General features: G+C 40.4%; 2 protein-coding genes across 2 annotated transcripts; both read right to left on the reverse strand.

The window, feature by feature from the left end:
- Positions 1-5,860: 5,860 nt before the first annotated feature.
- On the reverse strand, positions 5,861-7,631 carry LOC109425452 (protein disulfide-isomerase A6 homolog). Its single transcript, XM_029851950.2, has 2 exons — positions 7,485-7,631; positions 5,861-7,408 (listed from the first exon to the last, which is right to left on the reverse strand). Exon 2 carries the CDS (start codon positions 7,318-7,320, stop codon positions 6,004-6,006), a length of 1,317 nt encoding a protein of 438 aa, XP_029707810.2. The 5' UTR covers positions 7,321-7,408; positions 7,485-7,631; the 3' UTR covers positions 5,861-6,003.
- Positions 7,632-13,259: 5,628 nt separating this feature from the next.
- Positions 13,260-15,046, reverse strand: LOC109425453 (microfibrillar-associated protein 1). The gene is made up of 3 exons (XM_019700723.3): positions 14,882-15,046; positions 14,144-14,816; positions 13,260-14,086 (listed from the first exon to the last, which is right to left on the reverse strand). The coding sequence occupies exons 1-3, from the start codon at positions 14,949-14,951 to the stop codon at positions 13,354-13,356; spliced, it is 1,476 nt and encodes a 491-aa protein (XP_019556268.1). The 5' UTR covers positions 14,952-15,046; the 3' UTR covers positions 13,260-13,353.
- Between the last annotated feature and the right edge of the window lie 785 nt (positions 15,047-15,831).

Here is a 15,831-nt window from a genome sequence, read left to right on the forward strand (position 1 = left end):
CTTTTTGTAAGTGTTTGATGTTGGCTGGCAATTCCTGTTATGCGTGGTTGAGTTTGTTTTGTTGTCGTCTGACATGACCACGGTTTTGTTTTGTATTGTTTGGGTCGGACCCGCTCGATGGTGGGTAGGCGTAGTTTGCGTGATGGTGGGTGGGCGTAGGTCCCTCTCTGGATACAAAGTGAAAAAGACAAAAACGCACAGTGGGGTAAATGTTATTTTTAGGACACAATTATTGACTGTTTCGAAGACAAATTTTATGTGAGTTGCGATAAATAAAATGATTGGGTTGAACGTCTATGTCGTTTGAAGTGACAATTGATGTAAAAGATTATGTATCAGTATGTTTACTATGAGACGATTCAATCATTATGAATACCCTATAAAGTCAAAGTTATTAATATGTGTATGTATCTTAGTAACATGGTTTAGTACCAAACGAGATATACTATTAACAAAACAGAGATGTTTTCGTACCAAATGTGAAATGGTTTTATGCCAATAGAGAAACTGTTTTGCACTCAATGCGAAATGGTTTTGTACCAAATGTGGAAAAAATTGTACCACAAGTGAGATGGTTTTGTACCATAGGAGAAATGGTTTTGCACCAAAAGAAAAATATTTTTCCATCACATTTAAAATGGTTTTGTTCTAAAAGTAAAAAGGTTTTGTGCCGTAAAATAAATGGTTTTGCAGCGAATGTGAGTTGGTTTTATACCAAAAGAGAAATCATTTTGAACCAAATGTAAAATAGTTTTGTATCAAAAAGTGAAATGGTTTTGTACCAAATGAGAAACTGTTTTGTACCTAATGTGAAGTGGTTTTGTACCAAAAGTAAAATGGTTTTGTACCATAAAATAAATAGTTTTGTATCAGAAGAGAAATGGTTTTGCACGATATGTGAAATGGTTATGTACCAAATGTGAAATGGTTTTGTACCAAATGTAAAATGGTTATGTACCATATGTGCAATGGTTTTGTACCAAAAGAGAAATGTGAATTGGTTATGTACCAAAACAGAAATGGTTTTGTACCAAATGTGAAATGGTTATGTACCAAATGTGAAATGGTTTTGTCCTCTCTCTCTCTCTCTCGCTCTCTCTCTCTCTCTCTGAAATGGTTTTGTACCAAATGTGAAATGGTTATGTACCAAAATAGAAATAGTTTTGTACCAAATGTGAAATGGTTATGTACCAAAATAGAAATGGTTTTGTACCAAATGTGAAATGGTTATGTACCAAATGTGAAATAGTTTTGTACCAAATGTGAAATGGTTTTGTACCAAATGTGAAATGTTTATGTACCAAATGTGAAATGGTTTTGTACCAAATGAAAAATGGTTTTGTACCAAATGTGAAATGGTTATGTACCAAAATAGAAATGGTTTTGTACCAAATGTGAAATGGTTATGTACCAAAATAGAAATGGTTTTGTACCAAATGTGAAATGGTTATGTACCAAATGTGAAATAGTTTTGTACCAAATGTGAAATGGTTTTGTACCAAATGTGAAATGTTTATGTACCAAATGTGAAATGGTTTTGTACCAAAAGAAAAATGGTTTTGTACCAATTGTGAAATGGTTTTGTACCATAAGGGAAATGATTTCGTTCCAAATATGAAATGTTTTGTATCAAAAAACATGGGTTTATACCAAATGTGGAGCGGTTTTGTATGTAAAGAATAATGTGTGAAAACGTTTATTAGTTAGTATTGTACCAAAACTCTAAAAAAAATGCAGATGGTTTTGTACCAAAAAGGGAGATAGTTGTCAGATGTTTGTCAGACCGTATTCAGATGGGTTTGTACCATATGTGAATCGTTTTATACCAAAAAATCAATTGATTTTGTTCGAAAAAAAGAAAAAAATAATTGTTTTGCATCAAATCTTAATTGTTCCTAAATCAAAATTAAAATGGTTTTTGTACCAAAGGAGATATAATTTCGTTCAGAGTTTTAATGGTTTTGCGTAAGCATAGAGATTAGATGAGCAATACTTTAGATGAGTTTTACAAAAAAAGAAGGTGAGTTTTATGTCGTAATGGACTTTGGTTTTGTACCAAAACACTATTTTGAATTGAATGATTTTGGGAGTAAACTAATTTGTATTGTTTACTGATTGCCAAGTAGTAGCTCAATGAAGAGAGTAGCAAGATTAACCCTAAATATAATGCAATGAAGTTGGATAAGGAATCAATGAAATAGTTGAGTTTCAGAACGAAATGATTTGAGCTCAACGTCATAATACTATTAATAGTTGGTTATCTATGGTTGTGTAGTGTGTTATGTACCCATTTTAGAACGGTTGTGCTTCACAAAAAAATGGTGGTTTTCTACCAAAAGAGAAATGCCTGTGCACTAGAAACATAGTTCCTTTAAAGTTATGCATGAGATGAATAGGAGTTATTAATCATCCACATTACATGGGCATTGTGACTAAAAACTCGAACAATTATTATGAGCCGTTCCGTCGTGACACATATCAAAGACATCATTTACATCAAAAAGTTCAGCGTTTGTAAGCGAATCGTTAAATCGATTGTTACTCCAAAAATTCGCGAAATTACTTCAAAAAGACCCATATTTCTGACGCAAAGTAGGTGAGGGTGTACGGTGGAACCATTCTGAGACTAACGAGTTAGATTTTCAGTCGGTCAAGGAATGTTTCGTGGTAGGAGTTTCTTAGACTTTCTTGGGCAAAGAGTATTTTCATGACATAAAAGAATAATAAGATGGATTGAGGCGTGGTAGAAAATAAAGAATCCTGGGCAGAATCTTTTCATAATTCAAGGAAATTAAAAACTCACATTTCATAAATATCAAATCAAAATCAAATAAAAACACAATAATGTTACGAATTTTGCTCAGAACGTTTTGCAGAAATTATTAAGATGCGTTCGGTCTCCAGGTGAGTGGGGTGGAGATCCCAAAGGGGTGTGATTTAGGAGTGAGAGAAGCACAGTCACAGATAGTGCAGGTATAGGTAGAACTAAAACTAAATATTTTTTTATTCCTTGTTGGGTATATAAGTCACTGCGACCTGTTTTTAGATCTATTGTGACAAAAAAATAGCTGTTTGGTAAATGTTCGGGTTCCATGAATGACTTCGTAAAATTCTCGCAGATCGACATTAGAAATGCCTATTATTAGATAGAGATCTCATAGCATTCGTGGCCGTAACAACTTTTCAAACCAAAGATGAGATGTTTCAGATATAAGTTATCAATATTTGGACCAAACTACACCTGAGTTATTGCAGAAGGTTATGTGTAGAATACAGACTAGGACTTCGGCCGACATTTGTTGTCGATGGTAGAACTCAAAATGAGCACGATACTATACTATGTTACTATATTACATAATTTGTCGAATGTTGGAAAAAATCGTCAATAATGTTGAATGTTTAGAGAATGTGAAGGAATTTTTAAGCTTTTAGGTTATAAGTTTTCTGTGTCATGGTCTGCAGTGTTTGAAAGGTTATGCCAAGTGTTCGCTATAAAACAGATCCTTCTGAAACCATTCCAAGTGGCCAAGTGAAAAAAAAAATGAACTGTATCTGCAAGCAGTCACATCTACAATTCTGGCCAAGCCAAACAAAGCAACAACAAATAATTTTGATTAGGCCGTAGTGGGATGTATACATGAATTGGAGTTAATTGTACCTACTAGAAGCATATACAAGGCAACGTAATATTTGAACGAACCCTTAGGTTTCCTTATTGAAATGACAGTTGAAAGGGTTTACACATTTCGTTTGGTAGCATAAATGTCTGTTATCTGTGGCTACAATGAATAGTAGGTTAAGATAATGAATCCAATGACATATGTCGATAATCAATCGGATGCCTGAAAAAAAAATGAGAACGTTCCATTTTTTCGGGCATTTGGAGTCGTTGAAGGGAGCAGATTGAATGCAAAATATCACTAATCAGATATTGTAGTAAATGTAATGTAATGTATTACCATCGTTACTTCATCAGCTTCGTTGAAACTGTTTTTATGCCGGAGACTGCACGGAAACGTTTGAGAGGGCTTTGCAGAAGATGTTCAAGTCGAATAATGGACCACAATTTAATTACGAAGGAACAAAGAGATATTTTTAATTTTCCACCTTATCGAATGTGACGATATGAATCCGTCACAGGTAAAAGCATCGCCAGAGTCGTCGCCAACCATTCAGCAAGCAGGAGTTTGACGTTTCTTCGATTTATCTAACACAAGCACGAGTAGAGGCATTTGGATTGGTCAGTGCCTGATTCGTCACGATGATTTTGGATCTCCTCTGGAAGTTGGTGGCGCGTTTTGTTGTGAAAGTAACATACAATATTGCAAGGACTAGATGATCTACTCAAAACTACGATAAAGCAAATGGAGAAATTGAATGGAACAACCAGAACATGCATAAGCTGCAACAAGATTCTGACAGCTTCTACTCGGTCTGGGACTACAGATCCTTTCTGCTGACATCTGCATCGCACCGAGTTGTCCCATTTGTGATAAGCTGTCATATTGAACGAAACATCTGTATGCAAAAAGTGGAGGAGCTACACGATAACCGACCGGGAGAGGAAACATAGGAAATCAAATTAGACTCCTTCAATCAGAACTATTTTGAGCTGAGGGGAATGTATGCTGTTGGTTTTGAGCATAAAATTGAACCAAACAAACCTGGTGGAACATTCGCTCCTGAAGAATTTAAAATTGCTGAACGTATGATTGCAGTGGGTTTGTACCCTTGAAGAAGAAGGAGCTCAACGGAATCCGTCGGAGACGTAGCTCATCTGTAGCAATTGAAACGGAGCACAGTAACGGGGGCATTTTGAGAAACGTCATCGAGTCATCTCAACAATGACGATCAACAGGATTCTGATCATTTGATATAACTGGATTCAACGTAGTTGATGTCGTTAATGTAAAGGGGGGATGTAGAGTCTAGAAGCGTATTGGCCCTTTGTATAAGTAGATCAGATTGGACAACCCTGTCATGAATGGATCAACAGTGTGCACAAGTCAGATCCGGGAGAACGAAGCGAGAGTTGTGAGACGTCGATAGCGTGTGTCTGAGATAGAGAAAATATAAAACGTAAAACTTAAAGAATGTATTTGATTTATAATATATAGAATGTCCTCGATCCTACACCGCGGAGCGATTTATTTCCAAAAAGTGCGCCGCGAGCCGAAATGTCTGAAAACCCCTGGCGTAATGCTTCTACTGTCGAGTCGAAAGTTGTCCTGTATGGTCATGACTACTACTGGCCACTGGGATGGGATGGGTACAATTAAAGTTGGACATTTTCTTTTTAAGAAAGTTCCAAAAGACCTCTAAACCGTCTATCAAGGTTGCAACCATTCATTTGCAAAGATTTACATTCATTTGCTAAAATCTCAGTTCAGAAGCATGCTATCGAAAAACAATGTATGGATGAATTTAACCTTGTAGTTTTATCTGAAAGTTTGCCGAATAACATTGGGGTCGCACACGCATTCCAAAGTCGTGAGCGAGCTGTGAAGGCATCTTTCCACAGCGTGAATGAAATTTACATTCACCGCGTGAAGAGTTTCCTTCACAGCTCCCTCACGACTTTGGTATACATTTGCGACCCCAATGTTATTCGGCAAACTTTCAGATAAAATTACAAGGTTAAATTCATCCATACATTGTTTTTCGATAGCATGCTTCTGAACTGAGATAATAGCAAATGAATGTAAATCTTTGCAAATGAATGGTCGCAACCTTGCCGTCTATATAATAGATTAGGTATTACAGTTGGGACAGATGTGACAAGGACCAATTAAATATTCCAGTGCAAAAAAAAATCCGTTGGACAGTAATAACCTCGAAGAGATAGATATTTCTCGCTTAGTTATTCTTAGTTTGAGCTTTATTACTTCACCTTCACAAAATGAAATTAAGTGTGACATGTATTTTGTTTGTTCAGTAAATGCTACGACACGGCCTTAAATCTAACACGATCCGCTTGGACTAAAACGTCCCGGCGCACCCATCTTAGAGCTCATCCTTCTCGTCCAGATCCACGTCGGACAGATCGATATCCTCCTCCTCTGGAAGCTGTCCGTCCTTGCCGTCCCACGGTTCGACGTTGTGAATCTTTGGCAGTGCAGCGCCCTTGACTGGGGCCGTGTGCCCCCGGCCGTAGGACAAATCTCGCAGGAATTCGTTAATACCCTCCTCGGAGAAGGCTCCCCGCAGCAGAGAGTATTTCATCTTCTTGACGTTGACGACGGCCATCGCCGGATAGCCAAAGCCTCCGATGTCCAAGGTGGACTCAATTTCGGGTTGGGCTCCTCCCTCGGACCACAGCCAGCCCCACTGCTTCTTCTTGTACTTTTCTCCCATCTTAGCTAGGATGGTCAAGTAGTTGTTCCGGCATGCAGCGTCACAGTCTAGGATATGTGGCAGAACCGACACAACACACAAAGGCTTCTCTTCGCAAGTCTTTTTGGTAACTTCCTCCGACGTGAGTTGAACGATTTCCGGAGCTGGAATGTTTTCGCTGTGCTTCTCCAGGGCCCAGTTGACAATGTCCGACGCAGTGCGGCCTCCGTCGTATTCCTGTGCGGAGTCACGGTCCTTCGGACCACCGGCGAAGAATTTAATTGTCGGGTAACCCTGAATCCCAAACTGCTGAGCTTTGATGGTGTGTACGGTTGCGTCCAGAGCTCCAAGCTTGACCTTCCCCTTCAGCTCGGAGGCAGCCTTGGCCCAGTGAGGAGCCAGATTCTTGCAATGACCGCACCAAGGAGCGAAGAATTCAACCAACCAAATGTCGTCACTGTTCAACACCAGCTTATCAAAGTTGGAATCGGTCAGCTCGACAACATCCTTCGAATCGGAGCTACCGCTATCAGACGAAGATGATCCACTGGAACCGCCTCCGAGGACGTTCTTGATTTTCTTCTTAGCTTCGGCTAGTGCCCCTTCGGCGATGTCCTTGGCCGTACGCTGCCCATTGTAATCCACCGGTGATCGCTTGTTCGCTCCGAAGATTTTGATCGTCGGGTACCCCCGAACTCCATGCTGACCGCACAGGCTCTGTTCTTCTTCGCAGTTGATGCCGCCCACCTTGATGACTCCCTTCAGAGCGGTGGCAGCCTTCTTGTACTCTGGCACCAGATTCCGACAGTGACCACAGAACGGAGCGTAGAACTCAACCACCCACACCTCGTCGCTCTTGACCACCATACGGTCGAAGTTGTTAGCGGTCAGCTCGACGACGTCATCCGACGAAGAGTACAGCGCCCAGCCAGAAGTGGCCAGACCGGCGACCATAGCCACCACCATCCAGATCGATGACGTGCCCATTTTACCGACACCTAGTTTCAGTCTTTTTCTTGTTTGTCTTTTCTCTCGCTGGGAAGTACTTGTTTTCTCGCCGGCTTGCCGGATATCACTATTGAAAAGAAAAATTCCACCTTACTTTTTACGGAAATTCCTTACAAAATACAAGTATTTTATAACCAGCTTACCTTCTGATGTGGCGCACCGATGCTTATGTCGGTTTTGATTAATTTCGGAGGAACCGTAAACTTCTTAGGGAGAGTCACCAAATCGCAACCACTGACACTTCGGAAATCAGTTCTGATCTGGTGAAACGGGATTGGCCGAACGAAATGAACCTTTTCGGCATGAATTCGAAGAGTTTCCGCACTTTTCTGTAAGAGGGCCGTATGATGGTGCGGTTGAATCAGCGACAAGCCGATGTAGAACTCTCCGCACCCGAAATGTTTTTTTTTTTCAAGAGAATTTCAGGCCAAATATTTCAATAGGTCCTATCTGCATTTGAGAGGCTACCCGAATAGAAAAATACAATTCAGGGTATCGTTCATATTATTCAATATTTATTCATGGAATGATTATTATACACTTGATAATAAGTGAACAATTCTATGATTAAGGGTCAAAACATTGAATTATTTATTATTTTTCGAGCACCATTACACTAATAATAATGATACGTGTAATGATACAGTAATAGTTTTAATGATACATTTTTCAATGCTCTCAGCGTTGAAGCTTGGTCATAATAACCAGCGTAGATAAACCAACCGGAGCAATTATGAGTTTGACTTACTCAGTTACATATACGTTCCATAATCACAAGAAACGGGATCAAACTGTTTTTTTTTCTAATCACTTACGACCGCTTACGGCACCACTTGCTGTGTACACTACTTCTGTTATTTTTCTTCCCCACGATATAAAACTAGTTTGCATTTTCTGACGACTCCACCGCCTTTATTTTGTAACATAACTTAGAACTAGCTTGTTTTAAATATTCATTGTTCTTTTTCGCAGCACTTTGTCCGTGATGAATAATAAAAGTTTCCGGACGAAGTTCGGAACAGCCACAGAACTTCCCCCACATCACTTCCACTTTCAGTTCTCCGTAAGCACCTTCTTAACTTTTACACCTTTCAACCAACCGCGAGCACTAATACAAAATAGTCCCGTGCGTAAACGCCACTTGGAGGAAAAACTGCAGTAATCCCAACAATCACACAGTTCGATTCCCTTCCCGTTTCAACGAAGTGAAAAAAAAAAGTTTCAACGCAAGAGTAAACAACGATGCGCGCAATGGTACACACAGAGTTGACAGAATCAGACAAGTGCCTGCAGGGGTGTGCTTTTTTCTTGTCGATAAAGCAGAGCTGGTGAAATATTTCCATTTTGTTTTTATTATTCCCTGTATCATTAAGTCGATGATAAAGGGATTATATTATGAATGATTCTCGAAAATTTTTGTTCGAGAAAAAAGGCATTTTTGAATGGTAACGATACTTAACAACCCATTCGGTCTATCATTGAAACTCCGAGAATGATAACCGCTATCATCAATATGATTCATCGTATGGTTGATTTATAATCCAGTTTATTATATCATAGATAATCTGAAAAGGATTACCTGTATGATTTTTGTATGATACCGTTTTATTCGGGCTCTCTTTGTTCACTTTCTCTTTCAGTTATTGCAATGTAATGGTACACTTTTCAACTACTTTTGCAGTACAAATCAAAAGACGATTGTTTTGACCATCGTTCAATGCAAGGAGACAATCATAATAAGAATAAACAGCTGAGATATTAACGAAAGAGAGGGAAACCAAAGAGAGCCTCTCTTCTGCAGATAGGACCTTTAGACATGTTTGGCCTGATTTATTGTCGGCGAAGCACTAAGTTAGAACTCGGTGGTTGGACTTCCGAACCGAACTTTTCTTCCGAAGTAACCAAGTGTCAAACTACTTGTCACTGCTGTCATTGTCATCTGTGCTCTTAGCAAATAAAAAAAGGCAAAACATTGGTTTTCCACTAGGTGCTGCGGATAGAAGCGATTTTATTTTTCAAGCTTGCCAACACACACCTACACACTCCCGGCACACAGCTTGTAAACACGCACGAGCGTTCAATTTTCTTGCAACCGCCTCTCTCAGCGCGGTTGTCAAACACGCCGTCGCGACGTTGTTCGGAAATGGTAAACATGATCAATCCACCATTATTCCAATTTTGTTCTCGTGATCAAGTTTATTATTTTCCATTCGCGATGGAAATTTTGATGGATAGTTGGTACAAAATTAGCTAAAATACGCTCAAAACAATGTTTATCCTGCTCATCGCTTTCCACCGGCTTGGCAGCGGCCAATGGAGATATCGTGACAACAGTTTTGATTATATCCACAGCACCTAGATAACAATACTCTTCAATCAATCACACAGGTTCAACAAGGTTTAACATAACCTCTATCTTCAATGTTTGGCTCCCGCTGAGAGAGCATATTGAGTCAGTCCGCGATACTCAGGTTTTCCAAAGCGCCGATCGTTATTAGGGTCTGAGTTTGTGAATTCGTTTGTGAATTTTTATGTGATTCTTATTTCGTAACGTATGAAAATGGATAACCACCTACAGCAGCGGCAGCATCATTATAATGCTGTGTTATCATCATCCAGTGTGCGGTGTGTGACAACGGTAGGCGAATCCAACATGGTTTGTATGGCCACTACCTAAAGATTTTGAAGCACAATCTGGCTATGCGGGAAATCCCTAACGAGAATTGACTATCGCTTCAGCTAATATCTGAAAGATGGCCAAAGGAAATAAACGTACATGCAGTTTCCGCGAAACACTGCTCAATTTGGTAGAACCGGTGGAACATTAAAATCTTCAACAATCTCGGATAAAGTCGATGGAGTGGGTGCTGAACAATGTAAATAAACCCTAGTTGCACCAGGGTTTTAAGGTTGTCTGATCAGAGAGACACATGAATTTCATAACAAGACGTTTTTTCTGATAACTGTGCAAAATCGCGTCGAAAACGTAATGAAATGTTTTATAACGTTACTACTTTTACGAAAATGATTATTCAATATACTCTAAAGGTTATTTGAAGCTTTTATTTATAGTTACAAAACATGATTTATTTCAAACTTTTTCGTCATGACCACCCGGTTGTGACATACTATGAACTTCGGAAGAAGGGAGACGTGTCGTTCACCGAAGCTGATTTTCTAGTTTTTTTTCCGAACAGACAATAATATCACAGACAAACAGACATACTACTCAAATCGGAATCATCGCACGATTTAACGGTCATTTTGAAAATATAGTGTGGTTCGGACTGTGCTCGCATGTGTCATGGTGGCGCTGCTGTGCCTCAATTTTGCAGAGAAATGAACGTGACGCCGATCAATGTTTACATAAAATGACTCAATCATGAACCTTCATTCATGTTTTATGAATGGATGACGCCTCGGGGGAGTCGTCACCTGCAAAATTGTTACATCGAGCCGAGGGAAACAACACCTGCAAATGAGTGCTTCGGATTGAGCATTATAGAGGGTGCTAGTGAGATGCCAAACGATGTTTTTGAAGCAATTTTCTTCTAAGTAGTATGTCTGTTTGTCTGTGATAATATTCTGAATCTGGGCCGATATTCAAATTTTCATAAATGTTGATGCCCGGGAACATACTCAAAAATCATATTTATATGGGAGCATCACCCCTTGGATCACCTCTCGTCAGATTTTGTATTGGGCGGAGCTGTCAAACCAAGGGGCTGTCCATTAATTACGTAAGGCAATTTTTCCGATTTTTCGACACCCCCACCCCCCCCTTGTAAGATTTTTTTGTATGAAACTCTGAATATTTTTGTATGGCGCGTAAGATTTTTCAAACCCCCCCCCTCCCCCCATACACTCTTACGTAATTAATGGACAGCCGCCAAGCAGTTGCTCCGCTTTCAAAACCCTTTGAAATCAATTTCTGGTATATTTTTCAAAATAAAGTTCAAAAAATCAGAAAAAAGTGGCCCAAAAAATCTAAAAAAAAAACATACATACACGCAAATGTATCGCACTTTCCGCTAAGGGTATCGACATGCATGGGTGCACCATGCACACCATGGATTGGTGATTTGATGTTGCATGAAGAAGAAAACCGATAATATTTTGAAAAATCTCTATCACTATTGGTGATTTGTTGTTGCATGAAGAAGAAGAAGAAGAGCGATGATGTTTTGAAAAATCCCTATCCCTACACTCGGCCAAATAACCTTAAGATTTCTGTCTACACTTCTGGTAAATCCGGGAGTTTTACTCGGGAGATATAAAAAGCACGTTTGCTCTTCTCGGTAACAAAACAACAAACTTTTATTTAGTATTGGGTGACACATGTCTTTTTAGAAATGGGCGCTTCTGCGCAATTAATCGATTTAATTCTTAACATCCTCCCCCCGGTTGGCACGTAGTGTCCAACAATCCTTACAAGGAGTTATCATCAATCGGTAGAACCGCAATCTTTCCAATTGCCCTCTTCACTGCACCATTCGCTGTCCTGACGGTGACTACTCGAACGATGTTGTCCGAGCCGGGATGAATCTGCACAATCCGTCCAAGGCGCCATTGCTGTGGAGCCATGTTCTCCTCTCGCAGGACCACCAACATTCCAGGTTTGATAACCAACTTCTCCTTGTACCATTTACCCCTTGGCTGAAGTTCGTTGAGGTACTCCGACGACCATCTCGACCAGAACACCTGTTTTTGCCGCCGAAGATACTGCCAACGCGACAACGACGATACCTTAACTTCCTCATAGTTCGGTTCAGGAGGAGAGGTGAGTTCACGACCCACCAAAAAGTGAGCAGGGGTCAATGCTGTCAAGTCATTTGGATCGTTCGTTAACGGAGTCATCGGCCGCGAATAGGCTCCTAAAGGCCTATCTTAATTGCTGCATAACTTGATCAAGCATTGATTAAAACGACATGATTACTCATTTTTTAGGCATTCCTATTAGATAAAGCCCATAAAATATATTTTCAAAAATTCTAATAATTTTTGCAACACTCCTTGTTTAGCATTCAATTTTGGGTAAATTTTGTTTACCGTGTATGTCAAACAGGAACATTTGTTGTCAAAAGTGAGCCAATGTGATGTCTTTTGCAAACCGCCGTTTCACTTTCGTTACGTCAAGGTTCACCTCGAATGTCAAACAAGACCTGCTCACCATTATTTTATTTTCAAGTTTATTAACTATTCTGCCATTGTTTAAGTTCGGAAAAAATACTATTGAGATCAGAAAATCATGTTCCTTTATGTTATGCAGCAACACCGGGAAAATATTTTTCATTTTAGGACCCTATTGAGTATCGCCTCTATTTGTACGACCACCGTTGTTAGCTCCTCGTAGGTCAACGAAGTTTCACACAGTACCTTCTTCAGCAACGATTTGGCCGCCTTCACCCCAGCTTCCCAAATCCCGCCAAAGTTGGGCGAGCGGGGCGGAATGAAGGACCATTGTATCTCTTTCGCCTCACAGAACTGGTTAATCTTCACGGGTGCCTGTTGCGTCTTGAAAAGCTGGTATAACATATTCGCTTGGATATTTTTTCGAAACTGAATAAAATATTTTCAGGGTATTCAGTTCTATGCATAAAATACTGCGTCATATGTATCATTATTTTTCAGTGTGCATGGCTACATTTGTAGGGTTCATCGAAACGCCATCTGTTTTCAACAAAAGTAAACTATTTCTTGAATTCATCCGAGTTCCCCACTCTTTGTCGTTTGCATTCTTTGATAATTCATTCTGAATCTATTTTTAGCTTCGGTTCTACTTTATCTGAATTTTGGAAATCGTTAATTCATTCTGCTTTGATGATTGATCGTGAATGCTGCGGCAGTATTCAGAGCATAATTTGTTATTGCTTGATGTGATTCCGTAAAATTTGATGTTCGAAATAAAAGGAACAATGTAATTTCATCATTATTAGATTATTTATTGAATGATTATATAATTTTCCATCACAACAAAAGCTTAATCATATGCCTACAATAATCACCACCGCCTCAATCGTCGCGTTTATTCCTGTACAACGACGGCTTCTCGAATACCTGACGCATTCCTCCGGCCCTTTCGTTGTAGAATTTAGTATTATTCGCCGAATCAGCAAACCAAGGCGATTCGGCCTTCGTGGTGTCCTGATCGACCAGGTGCGTGTACTTGGTCCGACCGCACCGTCCAAAGTTCTTGACTTGCATGACCTTGGGCAGGATCGTCTTGTCGAAGTGATCTTCCAGCGTCGGAGCGGAGAAGTCCTGCTTGTAGACTTGGTCCTCTTGGTCCAGGTAGAAAGCACCACGATGATAGTACTTCTGCAAGAACTTGTACTTTCCTTTGACGGTTTTGTTCGTGACCTGTTTCGGATTAAGCCGTTGGTCCTGACGACGTTCATCTTCCGTCATGTTTCTGATTCGCTCGATTTCCAACTTCTCCTTTTCAAGTGCCTCCTTTTCTTCTCGATCTCGTTTGATACGCTTCAATTCACGTAGCTTCCATGCTTCGTACTCAACCTCATCGTTCTCATCATCTGTATTGACATCATTCAAGTTGGGCTCATTATCGACCTTGGCCTTCTCCATGTCTTTCTTGATACTGTCCTCGACCAGTTTCAACGTTTGCCGACGACGCTCCTTGGCTGCTTTCTTTGATTCATATTCCAGCTGCTTCTGCTTGTTGGCTTCGCGCTCCTTTTCAATGACTGTGGTCCGATCCTTCTTACGAACGAATAGTGGTTTCAATCTGAAAATTAAAACCTTATTAGTACACCCATCAGTACAACTTGCAAAATTATCCTACCGTGGCTCATTTTCCTCCTCGCTTTCTGTTTCCTCATACTCCGAGCTCTCGGATTCGGATGTATCCGACTGTCCTTCATCCTCCTTCTGAAGTACTTCCTCTTCCTTTTTCTGCTGCATCATCTTCTGTCGCAGCATGTTTCTCCTCCGTTCGATCTCGGAATCGCTCAGCTCCGTATCGGACTCTGACTCCGAACCGATGGAAATGCGCCTTGTTCGCGTTTGGCCGTCTTCCCCATCCTGGGAGTTCTCCTCGTCATCTTCATCGTCCGATTCCTGCGGGCGCCTCCTATGGCGCAAATGCTGTCCAGGTTCCTCTTCCATTGGCTCCCCATCCTCTTCCTCCTCCTCTTCCGACTGAACCAACTCTGGTTCGTGAATGACTCGGTGCCGTTCCCGACGCTCGCGCTCAATTTCCTCCGCCTCGGCAGCACGAATGGCTTGCAGACGTCGAATACGGGGATCATCCACATCGCCCGGAAGGTCGTCGTCATCTTCGTCGGTTTCCCGGTCTCGGCGGCGTGACTCCCGATAGGACTCCTCGGCCGTTCGGTTGCGATTGTCGATGAAATCATCCTCGTCGGATTCCTCCTCGCTGCTCGAGTGCTGGGCGTACTCCGGACGTTTTCCCGACACATAGCGATGAACCTTTACCTTTTGCATCGACAGTTCACCTGGAAAAGCAAAGGCACTCGTTCACTGGTTGGTACGGCAAACCCGTAATTTTTCAAGAACTTACCTTTTGGATTACGGACTGGGATGGCCCCAGCTGTACTCTGGATGCCATATATCGTTGGTTGGGAAGTCATTATGATAAATAACGACTGAAAATGCGGAGAAAATCGATGCCTGTTTGCTGCGCTAGTTTTATGTTGTGAGAAAAATATCAACAAAGAAAATGGATGAAGTTTGACAAGACACATTCAGCCGCTGGAACACTTTAGGGGGCATTCATTACATATGTTACAACCCGATAAAAGGGGCAGGACAGTATGAAAAAGGCCAGCTCAAACCAGAGAAATAGGCTCCTAAAGTCCTATCGGGATTCTTGTTTTAAACCACAATATATGGTTCAAGAGTACATATTTACTCATTTTTTGACGTTTTTATTGACCATAGTTGAAAATATATAATTTTTATTTTTTTAGCCTTTTGTCTCGTCCCTAGCTTATAACACATACTTTGAGTGATTTTTTTTCACCGTGTATGTCAGATAGGATCATTTTTGAAATCCCAGTGCGAAAAATGTCGAGCTCAGTCACACAAGGTTGACCTCAAATGTCAAAGTAAAACTATTTACCATTTTACTTATTTCGAATTTTCATATTATTCCTTTGTTTTTCAAGTTCGAGTAAAGTACAATTCCGATTTGAATACCATGCTTGATCGTATTATTCAATATAAGCGAGATTTCGTCTTTAATTTTAGGACCCTATTGTCAAACTGATGTTCCAAAATGGAACAATTTTCATTAATTCAAGGAATTAACACAGAGAAACCTAAGAAAAACTAATAAAAGATAAACAAGTCAGAGTTTGCTGAGAATATTTTCACAAGTTACAGTTCAGTGCGTGGCATCAGCTTCTGTCAAAAATTTTATAGCATCCTGTGGTTATTGCCAACGTAAAAAGCTGGATAGTAAACCTGGTCCCTAGGGGCAGGACAGATCTAACGAGAGCAAATCTGTGT

The sequence above is a fragment of the Aedes albopictus genome, chromosome 3 (assembly GCF_035046485.1).
Source record: "Aedes albopictus strain Foshan chromosome 3, AalbF5, whole genome shotgun sequence".
Lineage (NCBI taxonomy): Eukaryota > Metazoa > Arthropoda > Insecta > Diptera > Culicidae > Aedes > Aedes albopictus.